This window comes from Bubalus kerabau, chromosome 4 (assembly GCF_029407905.1).
Source record: "Bubalus kerabau isolate K-KA32 ecotype Philippines breed swamp buffalo chromosome 4, PCC_UOA_SB_1v2, whole genome shotgun sequence".
In the NCBI taxonomy this organism is placed as follows: Eukaryota; Metazoa; Chordata; class Mammalia; order Artiodactyla; family Bovidae; genus Bubalus; species Bubalus kerabau.
In genome coordinates this window covers 126,809,873-126,829,711 of record NC_073627.1, presented here as the reverse complement: position 1 = coordinate 126,829,711, position 19,839 = coordinate 126,809,873, and the positions used below count along the sequence as shown (strand labels likewise).

General features: G+C 43.3%; 4 protein-coding genes across 5 annotated transcripts in view; 3 read left to right on the top strand and 1 right to left on the bottom strand.

The window, feature by feature from the left end:
* The window catches only part of HINT2 (histidine triad nucleotide binding protein 2), a 283,598-nt gene that overhangs the window by 28,527 nt on the left and 235,232 nt on the right, over nt 1–19,839 (top strand). The gene's annotated exons all lie outside the window — the stretch shown is intronic.
* On the top strand, nt 5,628–10,465 carry LOC129650236 (olfactory receptor 13C7-like). Of its 2 annotated transcripts, XM_055578509.1 has the most exons (2): nt 5,628–6,599; nt 10,439–10,465. In XM_055578509.1, the coding sequence occupies exons 1-2, from the start codon at nt 5,667–5,669 to the stop codon at nt 10,463–10,465; spliced, it is 960 nt and encodes a 319-aa protein (XP_055434484.1). In that variant the 5' UTR covers nt 5,628–5,666. The 2 variants fall into 2 exon arrangements, with proteins under 2 accessions (XP_055434484.1, XP_055434483.1); XM_055578508.1 differs by lacking the exon at nt 10,439–10,465 and having other exon boundaries at nt 5,628–6,626.
* Nucleotides 6,979–8,166, bottom strand: LOC129650245 (ADP/ATP translocase 2-like). Its single transcript, XM_055578519.1, has one exon. It carries the CDS (start codon nt 8,115–8,117, stop codon nt 7,221–7,223), a length of 897 nt encoding a protein of 298 aa, XP_055434494.1. The 5' UTR covers nt 8,118–8,166; the 3' UTR covers nt 6,979–7,220.
* LOC129650238 (olfactory receptor 2S2) lies at nt 17,146–18,140 on the top strand. Its single transcript, XM_055578511.1, has one exon. The coding sequence runs from the start codon at nt 17,181–17,183 to the stop codon at nt 18,138–18,140; it is 960 nt and encodes a 319-aa protein (XP_055434486.1). The 5' UTR covers nt 17,146–17,180.

Below are 19,839 nucleotides of genomic sequence, written 5' to 3'. Positions count from 1 at the left end.
TATGGTGCAGACAAGAAGGAAGCTAGCAGGTCTTCTCTGAATGAGGCTGAAAGTCCTGAATTCTGCAATGCTGCTCTGCTCAAGATAGAAGTTTCCAAGCTTTAAGAGAGGTTTGTTGAATATTTGAAAGGGTGAAAATGTTGTAGCCACGCGTTCTGGGAAACAAACTCACTCAGAAGGACAATGCAGATAGTGGAGTGCAGTTTATTACACCAGCAGGCCCAAGGCAGAGTCTCCTCTTAGCCAAGGACCCCGACCAGTTTTTGTGAAAACCTTATATACCCTAAGTGTATTTGCTCAAACTCACCTCCCCAAATTCCTTGAAACTAGTCTGGACAAGGTAAAAGAGAGATACGATCAAAGTTAACCCATGATTCATGTGTCACAAGACTAGATAAAAGTGGGTATTTATCAATAGGCCCGTGGTCATATCCCAATAAACATAATGGAATTTACCAGTTTGTTCTGTTACAGAGATAATTAGCATATTCTTTTAGGCAACGGAGAGTCCAAGTACAAGTCCTGAGGCTCTTTTATCCGGGGGTCTGGTTTTCCATTGGTATGCCATTTCTATAGACACTGGGCACAAAGTTCAGAGTCCACTGGGAGGGTGACCATGCGTGTAGCCTAATGTTCGCAGTCTGGCCTAAGATGGAGTCCTGCTGCTGCTGCTGCTAAGTCGCTTCAGTCGTGTCCGACTCTGTGCGACCCCATAGATGGCAGCCCACTAGGCTCCTCCGTCCCTGGGATTCTCCAGGCAAGAACACTGGAGTGGGTTGCCATTTCCTTCTCCAATGCATGAAAGTGAAAAGTGAAAGTGAAGTCACTCAGTTGTGCCCCACTCTTAGCGACCCCATGGACTGCAGCCTACCAGGCTCCTCCGTCCATGGGATTTTCCAGGCTAGAGTACTGGAGTGGGGTGCCATTGCCTTCTCCGAAGATGGAGTCCAGCTCTGTCTGTTTCCTCCTTCAAAACCATAGCCAGAAGCTTGGTATCTACTGTCAATGGTCTCCAGGGTATTAAAATCATGCTTTCTAACAATTTACACTGCATGTTTGTTTATTCATTTATAAATGTATAGATGTTCTATATGAATATGTTAGGATGTACATTATAAAATGCTTACAAAAATAGAAATTAAAAAGATGGATAGAGATAAATAAAATATAAAAAATAAGAGTTAACACAGGGCAAAAAAGAAAACAAAAGTAGGTCACAAATTCACTTAATAATTCATTTAGCAACCGTTCATTGAATGCCTACTGTGAGTCTGGTACATTTTTCATATATCTAGGATACATCTGTGAACAATGCAGGAAAAAAAACCTCTGCCTCTGTGAAACTGACATTCTAGCAGGAGAGAAACAGACAAGAAACAATGACTAACGTATAAAAAAATAGTTGAGGGTATTAGAAACCGCATGGAATCAGGACTGAGGCATAAAAGAGGACTGAATACATGCATCTAATTTTGCTCCTTTCTGAAACCTGCAAAAACTACCATAATATGTCTTTGTTTTGCTTAATTTTGTTTTTAATGACAAAATCAACAAGGTTAAGGAGAAGAAGGGAGATATCAGAGTGAAGACAGTTTGAACACTGGAAAGTGAATGGGCTAGTGGCTGATCTAATAGAGCCAAATCCTAAGCCAGAAACTAGGAGAGATGAGCCACAACCAGACCTACAGCACAGAGGACCCACTGTACCAGGTCTCTCTGGGACCAAGGATAAAGACGGATGCTGCTGAAATAAGGAGGATTGGGCAAAAAAACTCTAAGAAACACAGGTCCTACACCCTCTCCCTCATTCTGTGACATTGGTTGACTGTCCCTTACCTACCTTAACAAAAATTTATTCTCTGGAGAGGATAAGACACATGCACCAAAGAAAGATTTCAAACAAAAGGACATCATTTCTGCAATCAGCTGACCATTTTTGGGTCCAGAGCTGCACTACCTGTGAAACCAGATTCATTTATGACCGCCCCACCCCCCTCACCAGTGAATATCCTGTGAAGGCCTGGCCTATTGTAGGCACTCTGAATTTATTTGGTGGGACGCAGGCAAGAGGGAACCTTCTAAGACACTTGCTTTTTTCCAGTCCTGAGATTCTAAATTTGGAAATGCCAGGGGTGCTAAAGGGTTTGTCCTGTGGGTTTCACATTCTCCCAGCTCTATTGTGGGCTCTGCTGAGAGTTCTCACTGACTGGGGGGGTCAGGTTAACTCTGGCAGGACCAGAATGACCCTTTTTCTCTAATGCTTTCTAATAGCTCAGCAGGATGGATGCAAAGAGAGGGAGGGAGAAAGAAAGTGCTTCTGGCGGGACTTCAGAATAATTGGATCTTGGGGACATAATCTCAGATGTATAGAGTTTCCAAATTTTGTCTCTCCAACTTCTAAACTTTAAATCACCTCAGGGACTAGAGTAATCCCAGTAGCAGAGTGGGATTTAAATGGCTTCAGGTATGCAATGGACAGTCCTTTGTGTATTTTTTCTGAAACAGAACAAAGCCAAGAAAATTTAGCTTTCATCCATCTCAGGTGCTAACTCCTCTGGCTGCTACTTTGAGACTCGATTGGCTATTTTAGGCTTCTTCCTCAGACAGAAGAAAAGTGATTTACTTTCTTGACCTATTTACAAAAAAGGTAAGAGAACACCCTATATGTATACACAATACTATATACATTAACTGTTGTGGACCCAGCATCATAAAGGACATCTTAGTGTGTGACAGAAAGTTCAAGAAAAAGAAATTCAAGAGGTCATTTAGTCCCTGGGATGGAATACCTTTCAAAACAATCCATTCCAGAGTGAGTATGAGGGAGCTGATGGCCAGAGAGGAAAAGGGACTTAACGATTGCCAGGCCATGCTGCTAAGTAGCTTCAGTTGTATCCGACTCTGTGCGACCCCATAGACGGCAGCCCACCAGGCTCCCCCGTCCCTGGGATTCTCCAGGCAAGAACACTGGAGTGGGTTTCCATTTCCTTCTCCAATGCATGAAAGTGAAAAGTGAAAGTGAAGTCGCTCAGTCGTGTCCGACTCTTAGCGACCCCATGGACTGCAGCCTACCAGGCTCCTCCATCCATGGGATTCTCCAGGCAAGAGTACTGGAGTGGGTTGCCATTGCCTTTGCCAGGCCATGAGTGATTGACAAAGGCCAGCTCTTTGGGTAAATGCTTCTGAGGAGCTTTGGAAGGTGAGTGAAGGAATAAATGAATTTATATCCCAGGGGCTTGGGGGCTGTAAGAGAGGGAACTGTGAAAGAGGAGAAAGGTAACATCCAAAAATGCTTGGAGGGGAATGGTCAGGAATTAAGCACAAAGGAGATCAGTTATTTCCACCAGTCCTGTACCCCAAAGCAGGTGAAATCATACAAAGGGAATGTAACACTTTTCAAAAAATTGATGAAAATAAATTGGCCATACATGGTATAACTTGAAGTAAATGTGGGACATCAACCTTGAACATGATTAGAAAAATTCAACCCAATTTGGTAACACTTTTATGGGCAGCCAAACATCACAAGTAGATTTTGAAAAATTTCTCTCCATTTTACTTAGAACAACACAAAGAACTGCCCAGATTGCTAGAAGAGTTGTCTAAGTGCTCAGCAGGACAAGTTTCCTCACTGGTTTTCTGGCCTCTTTGGGTATCAGAGAATCATGAAGTTGGCTTTTTTTTTTTTTTTTTTTAATTTTTAAACTTTACAAAATTGTATTAGTTTTGCCAAATATCAAAATGAATCTACCACAGGTATACATGTGTTCCCCATCCTGAACCCTCCTCCCTCCTCCCTCCCCATGCCATCCCTCTGGGTCGTCCCAGTGCACTAGCCCCAAGCATCCAGTATCGTGCATCGAACCTGGACTGGCAACTCGTTTCATACATGATATTTTACATGTTTAAATGCCATTCTCCCAAATCTTCCCACCCTCTTCCTCTCCCACAGAGTCCATAAGACTGTTCTATACATCAGTGCCTCTTTTGCTGCCTCGTACGCAGGGTTATTGTTACCATCTTTCTAAATCCCATATATATGCATTAGTATACTGTATTGGTGTTTTTCTTTCTGGCTTACTTCACTCTGTATAATAGGCTCCAGTTTCATCCACCTCATTAGAACTGATTCAAATGTATTCTTTTTAATGGCTGAGTAATACTCCATTGTGTATATGTACCAAAGCTTTCTTATCCATTCATCTGCTGATGGACATCTAGGTTGCTTCCATGTCCTGGCTATTATAAACAGTGCTGCAATGAACATTGGGGTACATGTGTCTCTTTCCCTTCTGGTTTCCTCAGTGTGTATGCCCAGCAGTGGGATTGCTGGATCATAAGGCAGTTCTATTTCCAGTTTTTTAAGGAATCTCCACACTGTTCTCCATAGTGGCTGTACTAGTTTGCATTCCCACCAACAGTGTAAGAGGGTTCCTTTTTCTCCACACCCTCTCCAGCATTTATTACTTGTAGACTTTTGGATAGCAGCCATTCTGACTGGTGTGAAATGGTACCTCATAGTGGTTTTGATTTGCATTTCTCTGATAATGAGTGATGTTGAGCATCTTTTCATGTGTTTGTTAGCCATCTGTATGTCTTCTTTGGAGAAATGTCTATTTAGTTCTTTGGCCCATTTTTTGATTGGGTCATTTATTTTCCTGGAGTTGAGCTGTAGGAGTTGCTTGTATATTTTTGAGATTAGTTGTTTGTCAGTTGCTTCATTTGCTATTATTTTCTCCCATTCTGAAGGCTGTCTTTTCACCTTGCTAATAGTTTCCTTTGATGTGCAGAAGCTTTTAAGGTTAATTAGGTCCCATTTGTTTATTTTTGCTTTTATTTCCAATATTCTGGGAGGTGGGTCACAGAGGATCCTGCTGTGATGTATGTTGGAGAGTGTTTTGCCTATGTTCTCCTCTAGGAGTTTTATAGTTTCTGGTCTTACATTGAGATCTTTAATCCATTTTGAGTTTATTTTTGTGTATGGTGTTAGAAAGTGTTCTAGTTTCATTCTTTTACAAGTGGTTGACCAGATTTCCCAGCACCACTTGTTAAAGAGATTGTCTTTAATCCATTGTATATTCTTGCCTCCTTTGTCAAAGATAAGGTGTCCATATGTGCATGGATTTATCTCTGAGCTTTCTATTTTGTTCCATTGATCTATATTTCTGTCTTTGTGCCAGTACCATACTGTCTTGATAACTGTGGCTTTGTAGTAGAGCCTGAAGTCAGGTAGGTTGATTCCTCCAGTTCCATTCTTCTTTCTCAAGATCGCTTTGGCTATTCGAGGTTTTTTGTATTTCCATACAAATTGTGAAATTATTTGCTCTAGCTCTGTGAAGAATGCTGTTGGTAGCTTGATAGGGATTGCATTGAATCTATAGATAGCTTTGGGTAGTATACTCATTTTCACTATATTGATTCTTCCAATCCATGAACATGATATATTTCTCCATCTGTTAGTGTCCTCTTTGATTTCTTTCACCAGTGTTTTATAGTTTTCTATATATAGGTCTTTAGTTTCTTTAGGTAGATATATTCCTAAGTATTTTATTCTTTCCATTGCAATGGTGAATGGAATTGTTTCCTTAATTTCTCTTTCTGTTTTCTCATTATTAGAGTATGAAGTTGGCTTTTTGAGTTCAAACAGGTCACAGAGAGGAGGCACTATGGACAGATCCAATTGGACCTCCCCCCTGGTGGGGTTTGTTCTCCTGGGCCTCTCAGCCCACCCTAAGCTGGAGAAAACACTCTTTGTGCTCATCCTGCTCACGTACCTGGTGATCCTGCTGGGCAATGGGGTCCTCATCCTGGTGACCATCCTTGACTCCCACCTGCACACACCCATGTACTTCTTCCTGGGGAACCTCTCCTTCCTGGACATCTGCTACACAACCTCCTCAGTCCCTCTCATCCTTGACAGCATCCTGACCCCCAGGAAAACCATTCCCTTCTCAGCCTGTGCTGTGCAGATGTTCCTCTCCTTTGCCATGGGGGCCACAGAGTGTGTGCTTCTGGGCATGATGGCGTTTGATCGCTATGTGGCCATCTGCAACCCTCTAAGGTACTCTGAGGTCATGAGCAAGGCTGTCTATGTGCCCATGGCTGCTGGCTCCTGGGTAGCTGGAAGCACCAGTGCCATGGTGCAGACATCCCTAGCAATGCAACTGCCCTTCTGTGGGGACAACGTCATTAACCACTTCACCTGTGAGATCCTGGCTGTCCTGAAGTTGGCCTGTGCTGACATCTCCATCAATATAATCAGTATGGCGATGGCCAATGTGATCTTCCTGGGCATCCCAGTTCTGTTCATCTTTTTCTCCTATGTGTTCATCATTGCTACCATTTTGAAGATCCCCTCAGCTGAGGGAAGGAAAAAGGCCTTCTCCACCTGCTCTGCCCACCTCACAGTTGTGGTCACCTTCTACGGGACCATCCTCTTCATGTATGGGAAGCCCAAATCCAAGGACCCTCTGGGGGCAAACAAACAGGATGTTGAAGACAAGCTCACCTCCCTCTTCTATGGGGTGGTGACCCCCATGCTCAACCCCATCATCTACAGCCTCAGGAACAAGGATGTGAAGGCTGCTGTGCGGAACCTGGTGACTCAGAAATGCTTCACCTGGTGATGGTGGAGGGGTCCTGATAGTTCACCTGAGGGTCTCAAGAGCATAAGATGAAGGGATAAGTTCATGCAAGTTTCCATAGGTACATTTAATTACACAGAACCTCATTATACCCAAGAACTCTGTGTGAATAGAAAAGTAGTCAGTGTGAATTTTCCCATCAATCTCTAGGCAATTATATAAATGTATATTCTTGCTGATCTATACTTTTACTCTCTGTATCTTCCATGCATACTAAACAAATTGATGTCAAAGAAAAGTAACTCTTCAAGTTTTATTTTCTAATTCATAAAAGCTCTACTCTATAGAGCTTTTCTTTCTTTCTTTCTTTCTTTTTTTTTACTATTCCAGATATTTTTTATTTCTTCAAATTGGTTATTTGCCAGGAGTGACTGAAATAAAAAAATTAATTGGGTCCCATCGTCATCATGGAAATGGCTTTAAGAGAAAACTGGTCAGGTGAATATTATTGCTTCCCATTTTCAACCAGTAAATAGTTGCCATTGATAAATAGACAGCTAACAGTCTGTCAGGAATGCTCAAGATATGTCATATAATACAACATGCCTAGTCACAGGAGAAAAACTAGGAAATAACTTAGGTGAACTTCTTGATTTCATCATACAGGACAAGCACAAACGCCCCGCCCATGCCTCTGAGAACATTGGACCACGCGCCTTTGAAAAAGGCTTTGGCTCCTTCCTCACGAGCAATCTTCCTCCAGCAATCAAGCGTGCCTGTGTACATTGTATCAGTTCCTTTGCGCCCTGACTGCATCATCATGCGGCGACGCACAGTGTCGAATGGATAGGAAGTCAACCCAGCAACTGCCGTGACTGACTGTGCGATCATCCAGCTGATGAAGATATGAGTGTTCTTGGGATCTGGAAGCATTCCCTTGGCAGTGTCATAGATACCGAAGTAGGCAGCTCTGTAGATGATAATATCCTGCACAGACACGTTAAAGCCTTGGTACAGGCCTCTAATCCCGTCAGATTTGTAGATCTTAACCAGACAGTCACCGAGGCCTCTGAATTCCCTTTCAGCTCCAGCTTTGCCCACGTCAGCTGCTAGATGGGTACGGGCAAAGTCGAGAGGGTACACGAAACACAGGGATGTGGCCCCGGCGGCACCACCTGATGCCAGATTCCCTGCAAAGTAGCGCCAAAACGGGGTCCTCTTGTCCACACCACCCAGGAAGATCTGCTTGTATTTATCTTTGAAGGCAAAGTTGAGAGCCTGGGTGGGGAAGTATCTGATCACATTGGCCAGGTTACCACGCCAGAAGGATAGGACTCCCTGCTCCGTGGGAATACGAACCACGCAGTCTATGATGCCCGTGTACTGCTTATCTGCAGTGATTTGCTTGCTGGCATGCTGCCCCTGCAGCAGCAGCTTCACCCGCTCGATGGACGCGACTGCGGTCTTGGAGATGGCCGCCGCCACTCCACCTGCCAGAAAGTCCTTGGCAAAGGACACGCCGGCATCTGTCATCTTGGAAGGAAAGAGTAAGCGGACGACTAAAAGATCGGTGAGGAACCGGCTTGGACTCCACGGCTCTCTATAGAGCTTTTCATAGTCTATAATGCAGTCACTCCTTGGCTCACTGCTGACCATATTTGAATGGGTCCATACTTTTATGGTCACCTGTCAGCTCTTCCTACTCCATATCAAACAACAGTAATATTTTTATCTTTATCCTCATTGTACTTTTTTTTATTGTTATTTTAATTCTTAAAACTGTTTCCTGAATCATTCTCTTCCTATGTCTCCATAATTAGCCTCCTTCCCTTGCCCTTAACCAAGGGCCCAATCAGAAAATCATTTACATCCTTGGAGCAGAGAGAAAAACAAGGTGTGGCAGACTGATGCAAAGGTCAAAGTTTCAGGCCTTTTTCTTTTCCTTTTCTGAAAATGTTATTCATCCTTGGCATCTTTCCCTAGAAAACATTGGCTTCCATGGGTCATCAGAGGATTGTGGAAACTGAGAGATGTGGAGGGTAATCAAATAAATTATATTAAATACCTGACCTGGCTTGACCAAGCATGCAGCCAAGAGGTGACCATCACTTGCCTTTGTACCTAAGAATCCCCAGAACCACGCGGTCAGTGTTTAGAGGGAGAGGCAGCGGTGCTCAGAGATGAAGGAAGAGACGCATAGGAATCGCCTTCATGACTGGTGAGGAATTCCCTAGAGTTATCCATCTAGAAGCACAACTAAAAGAATGGGCAAAATAGAAAACCTCTGACAGTTGATATGAATTTTTAATCCAACAGAGAGGAAACAAACTAACACTCAAAGCAACCAGCCTTTGCTGAAAAAGAGTTATTTCAGGAAGACGGTCTGAAATTAAAGAAAATTCTCAGTAGTTTTTTTCAGTGGAATTCAAGAGGGTATTGAATCAACAAGAGCAGTCTAAAAAAATGAGGCTAGGAGAAAAGATAATTGAGAAGTAAGAACATTTGCTCAGGGGAAACAATCCCACTTACTTGGATTCAGTATGGAATTCATGAGGACACAGAGCAGAGGAAAGACGAATAATAACTAAAAATTTTTTCACAGAATAGAAGTTTTAGATATTTTGTTCATAAAAGGTTCATCACACACCCAGTAAGAAATTATAGCAAAAGACACACCTACCTAGATTCAAAGATAAATTTTAATTCCTATACATACCAAAATAATCCTGCAGACTTTTCCACAGAAGAAAAGCATATTTCCTAATAAGGAATGAGAGTCTGCCAATGGCCTGCTGTTTCCCAACCCTAAATGTAGACATGGGCAGAATAAGGTTTTTGAAGTTCTGAGGGAAAGGAAATGGGTTGTGAATCCTGAATTCTACACATCCCTTATCTTTGTACAGATAGAAGGGTTTAAAAGACACTTGCTGTCATGTGTAAGCATAGAAAGCACATATCCATACAATCTCTTCATGAAAATAATTTATTTAGAATGTTGTCCCAACAAACAGTGAAAAATAAAAAATTGAAAGGAAATGATAGAATAAACAGTGGGGAATGATGAAATACATAGGACCAATCAAGTCTAGTCAATTCTTATACCGATTTTGCAAAGATGAATACATGAAGGAATTATTAGCAATCATGACGAGGTAAATAGTGATAATGAAGCAATGATAGAGCTCCAGTTATCATTCTAGATGAATTCATCTAGCTGGGAAATGGAGAAAGAGAAAGTTACACCCCTGAAGGCTTCATTGGATATGGTGGGAAGGGTTCCTATAAATACAGTCCATTGCACTGATACTGAAAGGCAGCAAAAGTCTTAATATTCTTGTTGAAAATTTAAGAATAAATACCAACAAGTATTAGGGTGAAGTTTTTGAAAGAACTAGAGGGTTTTGAAAGAACAAAGAAAGTTGATCAAATGAAAAAACTCATTTATTGAACCTGAGGGAATTTAAATCACTATATACTAAACAGATAACACATATTACCCAGCAGCCGCTTTTTTTTTTTTTAGGATATGCAAGGTTTTGAACATCAGATCAATTACTGCAACCATTTTATTAACAGATTAAAAAAGAAAAAGTAATCTCACCCACAAATGTTGAGAAATAATTTGGTAAAATTTAGCATCTATTTCTGACTCTCTTAAAGTAGTGGATTTGAATAGAGGAATCCATCCTTGACATGAATGAAATGATCAGAACAACAGCAAAGGGTGCATTTGATGGCAAAACATTAGTAACATGCTTACAACCTGGATTAGGACATCTCTCAATATCTGCATCATTCTGCAGAGTCTAGCTAATTAAACCAGATCAGAAAAATAAATGAGGAATGAAATACAGAAAAGAAGAAAACTATTCAGTAAGTAAACTACTGTTTACTGAGAAAAAAATTTTAATCAAGTGCAAAACTAAAGTGGTTGTATATAATTTAAAGTAAGTTGTATATAATTTAAAGAAAGTAAAGTGGTTGTATATAATTTACACGAATCACAGCAACTTTAAAAGACCTAGGAAAAATACATAAAGAATTTGAGTATATCAGATATTTACAATGGTTATGCATTAACAGAAGAAATTTTTAAAATATGTTTTCATTTTGGAGGGAGGAAAAGACCTGAATGTAAGCTTCAAGACAGTCTGGAGTATCCTCCAAGTGCCCTCATTCAAAGCCAAAACTGTTTCTAATAGGTTGGGATGACCCATGCTACATCCAGTTTCCCATCCTGAGGGCAGGTCCATTCTATTTGTTGGGAAAAGGTCCAAGCCCAGGGCTTGGAAGCAAACAGAAAGGCTCACTCATCAAAGGTTCTCAGAAGAATGAACAGCCAGCGGGGCGAAGGAATTGGTAGGGCGAATTGAAAGAATAGTATTGACATATACACAGTACCATGTGAAAATAGATAGCTACTGGGAAACTGCTGAGCAGCACAGGGAGCTCAGCTCAGTGCTCCGTGATGACCTAGAGGGGTGGGATGTGGGTGGGTGGGAGGGAGGCTCAAGACAGAGGGGATACATGTATATTTATGACAGATTCTCATTGTATGGCAGAAAACAGCACAACACTGTAAAGCAATTATCCTCCAATTTAAAACAAATTGAAAAAAAAGAAGAAGAAACAAAAACCAGCTTTTACTCCAGCCCCGGTTTTGGAGATAACCAAAAAGTTTAGACTAGACCACTAGATGTGCAGATTAATTTCTACCTGATTACTTTGTTGTTGTTGTTTGATCACTAAGTCATGTCTGACTTTGCAATCTCATGGACTTTAGCACACCAGGCTCCTCTGTCCTCCACTATTTCCTGCAGTTTGCTCAAATTCATGTCCATTGAGTCAGTGATGCTATCTAACCATCTCATCCTCTGCCACCCCTTCTCCCTTTGCCTTCAATCTTTCCCAGCATCAAGGTCTTTTCAATGTGTCAACTCTTTACATCTCGTGGCAAAACTATTGGAACATCAGCTTCAGCATCAGTCCTTCCAATGAATTTCCTTTGGGATTGACTGGTTTGATCTCCTTGCAGACCAAGGGACTCTGGAGAATCTTCTCCAGCATCACAATTCGAAGCATCAATTCTTCAGCGCTCAGCCTTCTTTATGGTCCAACTCTCACATCTGTACATTATAGTGGAAAAACCATAGCTTTGACCATAGAACCTTTGTCAGCAAAGTAATGTCTCTGCTTTTTAATATGCTATGTAGGTTTGTCATAGCTTTCCTTCCAAGGAGAAATCATCCTTTAATTTCATGGCTGATTACATACCTGATTACTACAGGTAACCATTTCTCTCAATTTAGGACAATCCCTAAAATCTTCAAGACAATTGAGTATCCAATGAAGGTTATCACAAAATATGACCAAATCAAACATCAAAAATGATCACAGGCAACATGTCAATAACATAATCACTCAGTTTCAATCAGAGCATTCCAGATGCCAGACAGGGACTTTAACTAAGGGGAAGGACCAGGTGGGGAAGCAGGAGCTAAATGCCTATTCCTCCTAAGCTCCAGCCAACCTCTGCCAGGCAGGAATGCAGGAAGGGGAAGGGGAGGGAATGCAAAGAGCTGCTCCCCCTGCTGTAGTCTCCACGTTCCCCTCTGGTGCTTGCAGAGCTGAGTGCTTCCCAGAATTCTACAACAGTGTAAGAATTCTAAGATCAAACAAAATTTGTTCCTCAGCCACTTTTGCTATGGGTTGCAATTTGCGACCTCTACTAAAAGCACACATCAGTCACAGCATTGCTGGAGTTTCTAAGGATGCCCTCACAGAGGTCACTTACATCTGTACTGTGCATCTATTGTTTCAGGAGGAAACTGCTCCCTCTCACTCTCATCATGTGATTCCAGGGGACTGCCAACTGTAGTACACCCACCCTTGGCCACAGCGATCAGTCTGAGGGAAAGCATGTGACCTTGGTCAAACTAATCAAAACCATTCCGCAGCATATTTCAATTGGAGCAAGAAGAAAAGGGGTCCTTATTGGCTTTCTATGCTGCATTGCAGATCACTACTTAGTGGCTTTAGACAATACCCATTTATAATCTTGCCGTTTCTATGAGTTAGGACTTCAAGCAAGTCCTCTGCAAAGCTGCAGTCTAACGTGTTGGCCAGGGCTCTGTTCTCATCTGGAGACTAAGACAGAAGAATGTGGATTAGGCTGCTGACAGCTCTCTTCTCTAGCATGTGAGTAAGTCTGTTTAAAATGAAGCCAGGAAAACACAAGTAGAGATAAGAACCAGATGAAAGGACAGAGAGTCCTAAAGACATGTTGAGTCCCTAATTCCAACTGTGCCTGAGATTGAATCCACCTTTAAACTTCTCAGTTTTATGAGCATTAAAGTTTGTATTGGGATTATGTTGGTTGGAATAAGTTTTCTATTTAGAAACTTACAAAGTCTTGACAATTACAAAGCCCAAAGGAAAAGTATCTTTACATAGTCACCTTCTCTTGCTGACCACTGCACACTCCAACTGCAATGTTATATTTATATTACACAGGAGATCATTTCCAACTGAGATACAAGAAACTGCAAACCAGTCTTGATTAAGTCTATGGCTGTACCACCCAATCTCATCTGATCTCAGAAGCTAAACAGGGTTGGGCCTGGTTAGTACTTGGATGGGAGTCTTAGTCAAATCCCAGGCTCTTTTTCAAATAAAACAAAAGGACTAAACTCTTTTCAGGCCTGTACTCTCCATGAACATTGATGCCAAAAAGCTGAATTATGAAAATCAGTAAAACAAATATAGTCATGCATTTAGAGGATAATACTCTGTGAGCAAGTTGCATTAATCCCCCCAAAAAAGCATGGATAAGGTGTACATTAAAAATTTATGGCATCAACAAACTAAAGAAGAAAACCCAAATGATCACATCTCAACAGATATAGGAAAAGTACTTGATAAAATTTAATTCCTGACAATAACCACTCTACTCCAGCCAAACACCTCAGAAAAAAAAAAACAATGGCCTCACCTTTACCCCACCAGCAAGGGCTGAGCAGATGATAGCCTGGACTTCTATTCTCACCAAGCTATGACAAGGCAGCCCAACCACTCCCCTGCCAACGTGGTATCAGAGGAGGCTGAATAGGAAGATGGGATGCTGGGCAGTAACAGGTCCTCCCCTCCCCCACAGAGTCAGTAGAGTCCATGTGTGAAGCTCCTTCTTCTTCCCGCTCGGGTGGTATCAGAAGGGGCCTACAGGAGAGTCAGGGCTCGTGCCGGTGCTACTGAGGCCACCCCTTCCCATGGTGTCAGTGGAGGGCATGGGGACAACACTAGGCACTCCTGCCACTGCCAGCCAGAAGGGGATCAGCACAGCCTTAGTGGGGAGCTGAAACTCCCACTCCTTGCCCAGCGGTAAGGAGGATCCCCTCCTCCCAGCAATGCAAGGCTGGTTCAATATTCAAAGATCAGTCAATGCAATCTAACTACCATATTAACAGGCTAATTAGGAAAAATCACATGATTATATCAAATGAAACAGAAGAAGCTTTTGAAAAAAAACAACATTAATTCATGGCTTAAAAAAAAAAATCTTTTAGGGACTTCCCTGCTAGTCCAGTTGCTAAGACTCCACTCTCCCAATGCAGAGGGTCCAGGTTCGTACCCTGGTCAGGGAACTAGATCCCACATACTGCAGTTAAAAGATCCTGCATGCCACTGTGGAGACTGAAGATCCTGCAGGCTGCAACTAAGACCTGGCATAGCCAAACAAATAAATAATTTGATAAGTAGTTAAAAAAAAAAAAACTTTCAGCCTTAGCCAGTGAGTCAGGACACTGGCTTCTCTGAGATCCCAGGGAAGGCTCAGAAGGAAGCTGGCATTTCTTTGCCTGCCTCTCCATTTCCAGTTGGGCATGTCCCAGTAACTGCCTCTAATTGCAACTGATGGCAGGGATATGGCCCCTGGAGCCCCCAGTATGCTGAGCCCCAGTGCCCTGTGAACACTCAACATTCCAAACTAAATTGCTTCTGGGACTAGCAGGGTCCCTGTAGGAGTCTACAGCTGCAGCTCGAGGACTCCCTTCACTGCTGGGGAAAATGAGCCCATGGGATCCCTCAGGCTCAGACCAGGATGACAGGTCCTGTACATGAAGATTCTGTCACTGAGATACCCAGGACAGAGCCGGGAGGAAGGATGTGAGAGAAACACCCACCAGAGGCTAAAGTTCCCCCAAAGACTCAGGACGACAAGAAGAAAGAGAGTCTCAGAGGTAAAGGAAGTCAGGCAGGGGAGTCTGGGTTTTTCTCTGGCATCCAGGGTCTGGTCCTGGTGTGCAGTGAGGAGTTAAGAATCTGAGATCAGGAGACTCAGAGAAGCACGGCAAACAGGACGCAGGTGGGGAGAGTTGAGCCGGGATGGGACAGAGGAAGTAGCCATGCCTGCCTTCTGCAGAGCACTTCTCAAAGACACACTTTCCTCTCCTCTGCCTTTGCTCCCAGAAACCTTCCCACAGCTGCTGCTGGAGCAGGGAGGAACAGCTGAGTGTAAGCTCCAGGCCAGGCAGTCCTTCCTTCATGCTCTCCCAGCCCCTGTCTGCCCTTACTGCTCCTCCTCACAGGAACCCAGGGAGTGTGTGGGATTCCCATCATCCCCCTGCTGCAGAGGCTTCTGGGAAGAAGGGGCCTTCCTCAGTGTCAGAGGGTGAGTGGACCCAAGCTTGGTCCCTCTGGTTTCCCAATCTATCAACGGCTAGTTATTCCTGTTTTTTTCACTTTCCTTTCATGATTACTAAGACTTTTCCCCCACCCTGAATACCAAGTGATCTGTACCCATTGTATTAATAGAAAATGTGGTAATACTGAAGAGGGACAAAGAGGAATCCCTCGAGAAATCTTATCAGTGACGAATCTGCATTTAGAATCTGAGCAATGGCAGCTAAGAGATTCAAAATCCTCTACACAACGGCATATAGGTCTCCCCATAAGCTAGTTGCTTGTATGGAACCCAAGGGTGGGTTCCACACAAGAATATAATATGAGCATAAAAGGACAAAGAAAAAAATGTTTCTGAGTTATCTCTGGCTAAGAAGTTCACCAATACTCTAGTGAAATGGGGTTGGAGGTTAATGCTGTATAGCCTACCGTCTGATAAGTGCAGTTCACATAGCTGTTAATCACTGAGTTCACTGGTTAGTAAGCTGCAGAGCTGTCAGCCCCTAGTGTGGGTTTAATCACTCCAATTTTAATCGTTCCCATCAGTCTTTGTGTTGACTTCATAAAGTTCTTCCCCATATAGGTACCTCCCCATATACTGTTATCAGTTTGTATTAAAATACGGCGATCCCAGTGCTGATGGTGGTCAAGTCTGTGTCACTGATGGTGGGCGGACCGGAGAAGTCATCCTCAATATCGTTGAGTTTTTACCCGGGCTTGTTTCTGTGTGGAGGTGAGTTGACATTTTATACAAGTTTCTTCCAAATGTAATCAAAATAAAGAAGTTTTAAAATTTGCTGGTTCTAAGAACTGGACCAGCCTGGGAATCTCAGAAAACTCAGGTTAAATGCAAAGACTATACATTTCCATTAAAGAGAAATCATTCATAGGATTTTCTCGCTGTTAATTATTTGTTGTTGTTCAGTTGCTAAATCATGTCCGACTCTTTTGTGACTGCGTGGACTGTAGCCTGCCAGGCTCCCCTGTCCGTGGGGTTTTCCAGGCAAGAATACTGGAATGTGTTGCCATTTCCTTCTCCAGGGGATCTTCCTGACCCAGGGAATGAACCCAAGTCTTCTACATTGGTAGACAGATTCTATTCCACTGAGCCACCTGGGAAACCCAGTCATTAATCATAATGCTGAGGAAAGGCTCTCCTTGACTGGGGATCTGCTCCACTGGGCTCAAGTCCTGTCTCTGTCACCAACTTAGAAGTCTCAGACAGGTCACTTCCGTTTTGAGACTTCAGTTGCTTTTATAGGCAATGAGAGGATGCTCAACTTGGGAAAAATCCCTCACACAGCTAGACTGTTTGAGGCCCTCGTCCAGGACTGACCCATTGTAAGCTCTGCTCCAGCTCTGACCTTCACTCATCTTAGAGCTGAGGACACCCTGCTGCCTCTTTTTAAAATGTATATATATATATTTAAAATTCTATTTGTTTATTTATTTTTGGCTGTGCTAGGTCTTCGTTGTTGCGAGGGCTTTTCTCTAATTGCAGCAAGCAGGGGCTACTCTCTAGTTGCAAAGTCCAGGCTTCTCAATGGGGTGGCTTCTCTTGCTACAGATCATGAGTTCTGGGGGTGTGGGCTTCAGTAGTTGTGGCACATGGGCTCAGCAGTCATGGCTAGAGAACACAGGCTCAGTAGCTGCAGCACACATAGCCTTAGTTGCCCTGAGGCATGTGGGATCTTCCTGGATCAGGGAGAGAACCCATGTCTTCTGCATTGGCAGGTGGATTCCTATCCACTGGACCACCAGGGAAGCCCAACCCTGCTGTCTCTTTCAGTTGTTTTCTCTAACACACATATGCTCTCCTATTACGCAGCAGGAGTGGCCTCGTACCAGATAGCTGGGGTTCTTTTCAGGAAAGCCTGATGTGATACTTTTGTAATGTGCTGATGACAGAGGGAATATCACATGGAAAAGCCTAATCAGACCTCCTCCGTGGTGGGGTTCATTCTCCTGGGCCTGTCAGCCCACCCAAAGCTGGAGAAAACGTTCTTTGTGCTCATCCTGCTCATGTACCTGGTGATCCTGTTGGGCAATGGGGTCCTCATCTTGGTGACCATCCTTGACTCCCGCCTGCACACACCCATGTACTTCTTCTTGGAGAACCTCTCCTTCCTGGATATCTGCTACACAACCTCCTCAGTCCCTCTGGTCCTGGATAGCTTCCTGACCCCCCAGAAAACCATCTCCTTCTCAGCCTGTGCCATGCAGATGTTTCTCTCCTTCTCCATGGCGGGAACAGAGTGTGTGCTCCTGAGCATGATGGCGTTTGATCGCTACGTGGCTATCTGCAACCCCCTGAGGTACTCCGTGGTCATGAGCAAGGCTGTCTATGTGCCCATGGCTGCTGGCTCCTGGGCTATTGGTGGTGTTACTTCTCTGGTTCACACATCCTTGGTAATTCAGCTGCCCTTCTGTGGGGCCAATATCATCAACCACTTCACCTGTGAGATCCTGGCTGTCCTGAAGTTGGCTTGTGCTGACATTTCCATCAGTGTGATCAGCATGGAGGTGACCAATGTGATCTTCCTGGAGGTCCCAGTTCTGTTCATCTCTGTCTCTTATGTCTTCATCATTGCCACCATCCTGAGGATCCCCTCCTCTGAGGGGAAGAAAAAGGCCTTCTCCACCTGCTCTGCCCACCTCACTGTGGTGATAATATTCTATGGGACCTTATTTTTCATGTATGGAAAGCCCAAGTCTAAGGACTCTCAGGGTGCAGACAAAGAGGACCTTGCAGACAAGCTCATCCCCCTCTTCTACGGGGTGGTGATCCCCATGCTCAACCCCATCATCTACAGCCTGAGGAACAATGATGTGAAGGCTGCTGTGCGGAACCTGGTGAGTCAGAAATGCTTCAGGAGATGATGTAGGAGAAGTCTTCTGTGGTTCTCACCCCCATGGAGGAAAGGACTTCACTCATTACAGCTGCCATCCAAAAGCCAACAAGTCAACTTAACTGGAGTGATCTCTTGCCCTAAGGTCTGTTTTCAGGGAATGTTTACCTTTTCAGAGTTTATCTGTGGGGTTTTGGCTACATGTCTGACACTCAACAGATGCCAGACAACAAATTCTCTAACTGGATGATGAAGACATTCTGAACACATGCTAAAACCAAGGAGACAGGGACCATTAGAGGAAGCCTAATGGTCCATGTTGTGTCTAAACTGCAGATTAGTACAGAGAGGTGAGATGGTTCTCACAGCAGCTTTGCCACCCGTGTTGGAATCACCGGGAGAGTTGGAGGAACAAGGAGGAAATGGACATTTCATCTTGGGCTCCTGTATATTAGATTCAGTTTGCCTGAAGTGCTCAGGAGAGACAAAAGTTCACCACATATAAAGCCTCTGGGTGGAAATAATCTATTTTGATTAAATGAATTTCTTCCTGGGGGTCCCAGTTCTGTTCATCTCTGTCTCTTATGTCTTCATCATTGCTACCATCCTTTCTAGCTATGAGAAAATTGAGACCTTTTTTTTTCTTCTTGATGGACTGCACATTTTGAAACACTGATAGTAAATTAAATTGAAGAAGGAGTATAGGGTTTGAATTTGATCTTCATCACTTACAGCAATTCCGAATAGAAAAGGTAGTATTCTATTACATAATGAATAAGACATTCTTAAAAAAAAAAAGGTGATAGGTAGATAGACAGATAGATAGATAAAGAAAGAGATAGTGGCTAAATATGTTTGAAGACTTTGGGATGGTAGGTTTAAGTCTGACAAGTTTCTTTGCTCCAGGAATTCTCAGAGATTTTAATATACTAATGTATACTGTGAATGTCTAAGAGATATAAAGTCTACAGCACTTCCTGAGTCTCCCTGCTGCTGCTGCTGCTAAGTCACGTCAATCATGTCCGACTCTGTGCGACCCCACAGATGGCAGCCCACTGGGCTCCCCTGTCCCTCGGATTCTCCAGGCAAGAACACTGGAGTGGGTTGCCATTTCCTTCTCCAGTGAATGAAAGTGAAAAGTGAAAGTGAAGTCGCTCAGTCGTGTCCGACTCTTCCCGACCCCATGCACTGTAGCCTACTAGGCTCCTCCATCTATGGAATTTCCCAGGCAAGAGTACTGGAGTGGGTTGCCATTGCCTTCTCTGAATCTCCATCAGTTCAGTTCAGTCGCTCAGTAGTGCCCGACTGTTTGTGACCCCTTGAATTGCAGCACGGCAGGCCTCCCTGTCCATCACCAACTCCTAGAGTTCACCCAAACTCATGTCCATCGAGTCGGTGATGCCATCCAGCCATCTCATCCTCTGTTGTCCCCTTCTCCTCCTGCCCCCAATCCCTCCCAGCATCAGAGTCTTTTCCAATGAGTCAACTCTTTGCATGAGGTGGCCAAAGTACTGGAATTTCAGCTTTAGCATCATTCCTTCCAAAGAACATCTCCATAGTTTAACACAATAAAACCGGGAAGCACTTTCTTACTTATGACCTTGGGCAGGTTGCTTAACACCTTTCAGCTTATTTCTTCATGAAAACATCACCACTTTATTTTACATGGAATACATAAGATATCATAAATAAATTTTTTGTAAATAGTAAGCATCATAGAAATGTAAGAT

What these genes read in the sequence shown, in the direction of transcription:
- LOC129650236 (XM_055578509.1), top strand. Translation starts at nt 5,667, where the DNA reads ATGGACAGATCCAATTGGACCTCCCCCCTGGTGGGGTTTGTTCTCCTG. An exon ending in AGGCTGCTGTGCGGAACCTG is followed by an intron (nt 6,600 to 10,438) that starts GTGACTCAGAAA and finishes AATGAAATACAG; the next exon opens with AAAAGAAGAAAACTATTCAG.
- LOC129650245 (XM_055578519.1), bottom strand. Translation starts at nt 8,117, where the DNA reads ATGACAGATGCCGGCGTGTCCTTTGCCAAGGACTTTCTGGCAGGTGGA.
- LOC129650238 (XM_055578511.1), top strand. Translation starts at nt 17,181, where the DNA reads ATGGAAAAGCCTAATCAGACCTCCTCCGTGGTGGGGTTCATTCTCCTG.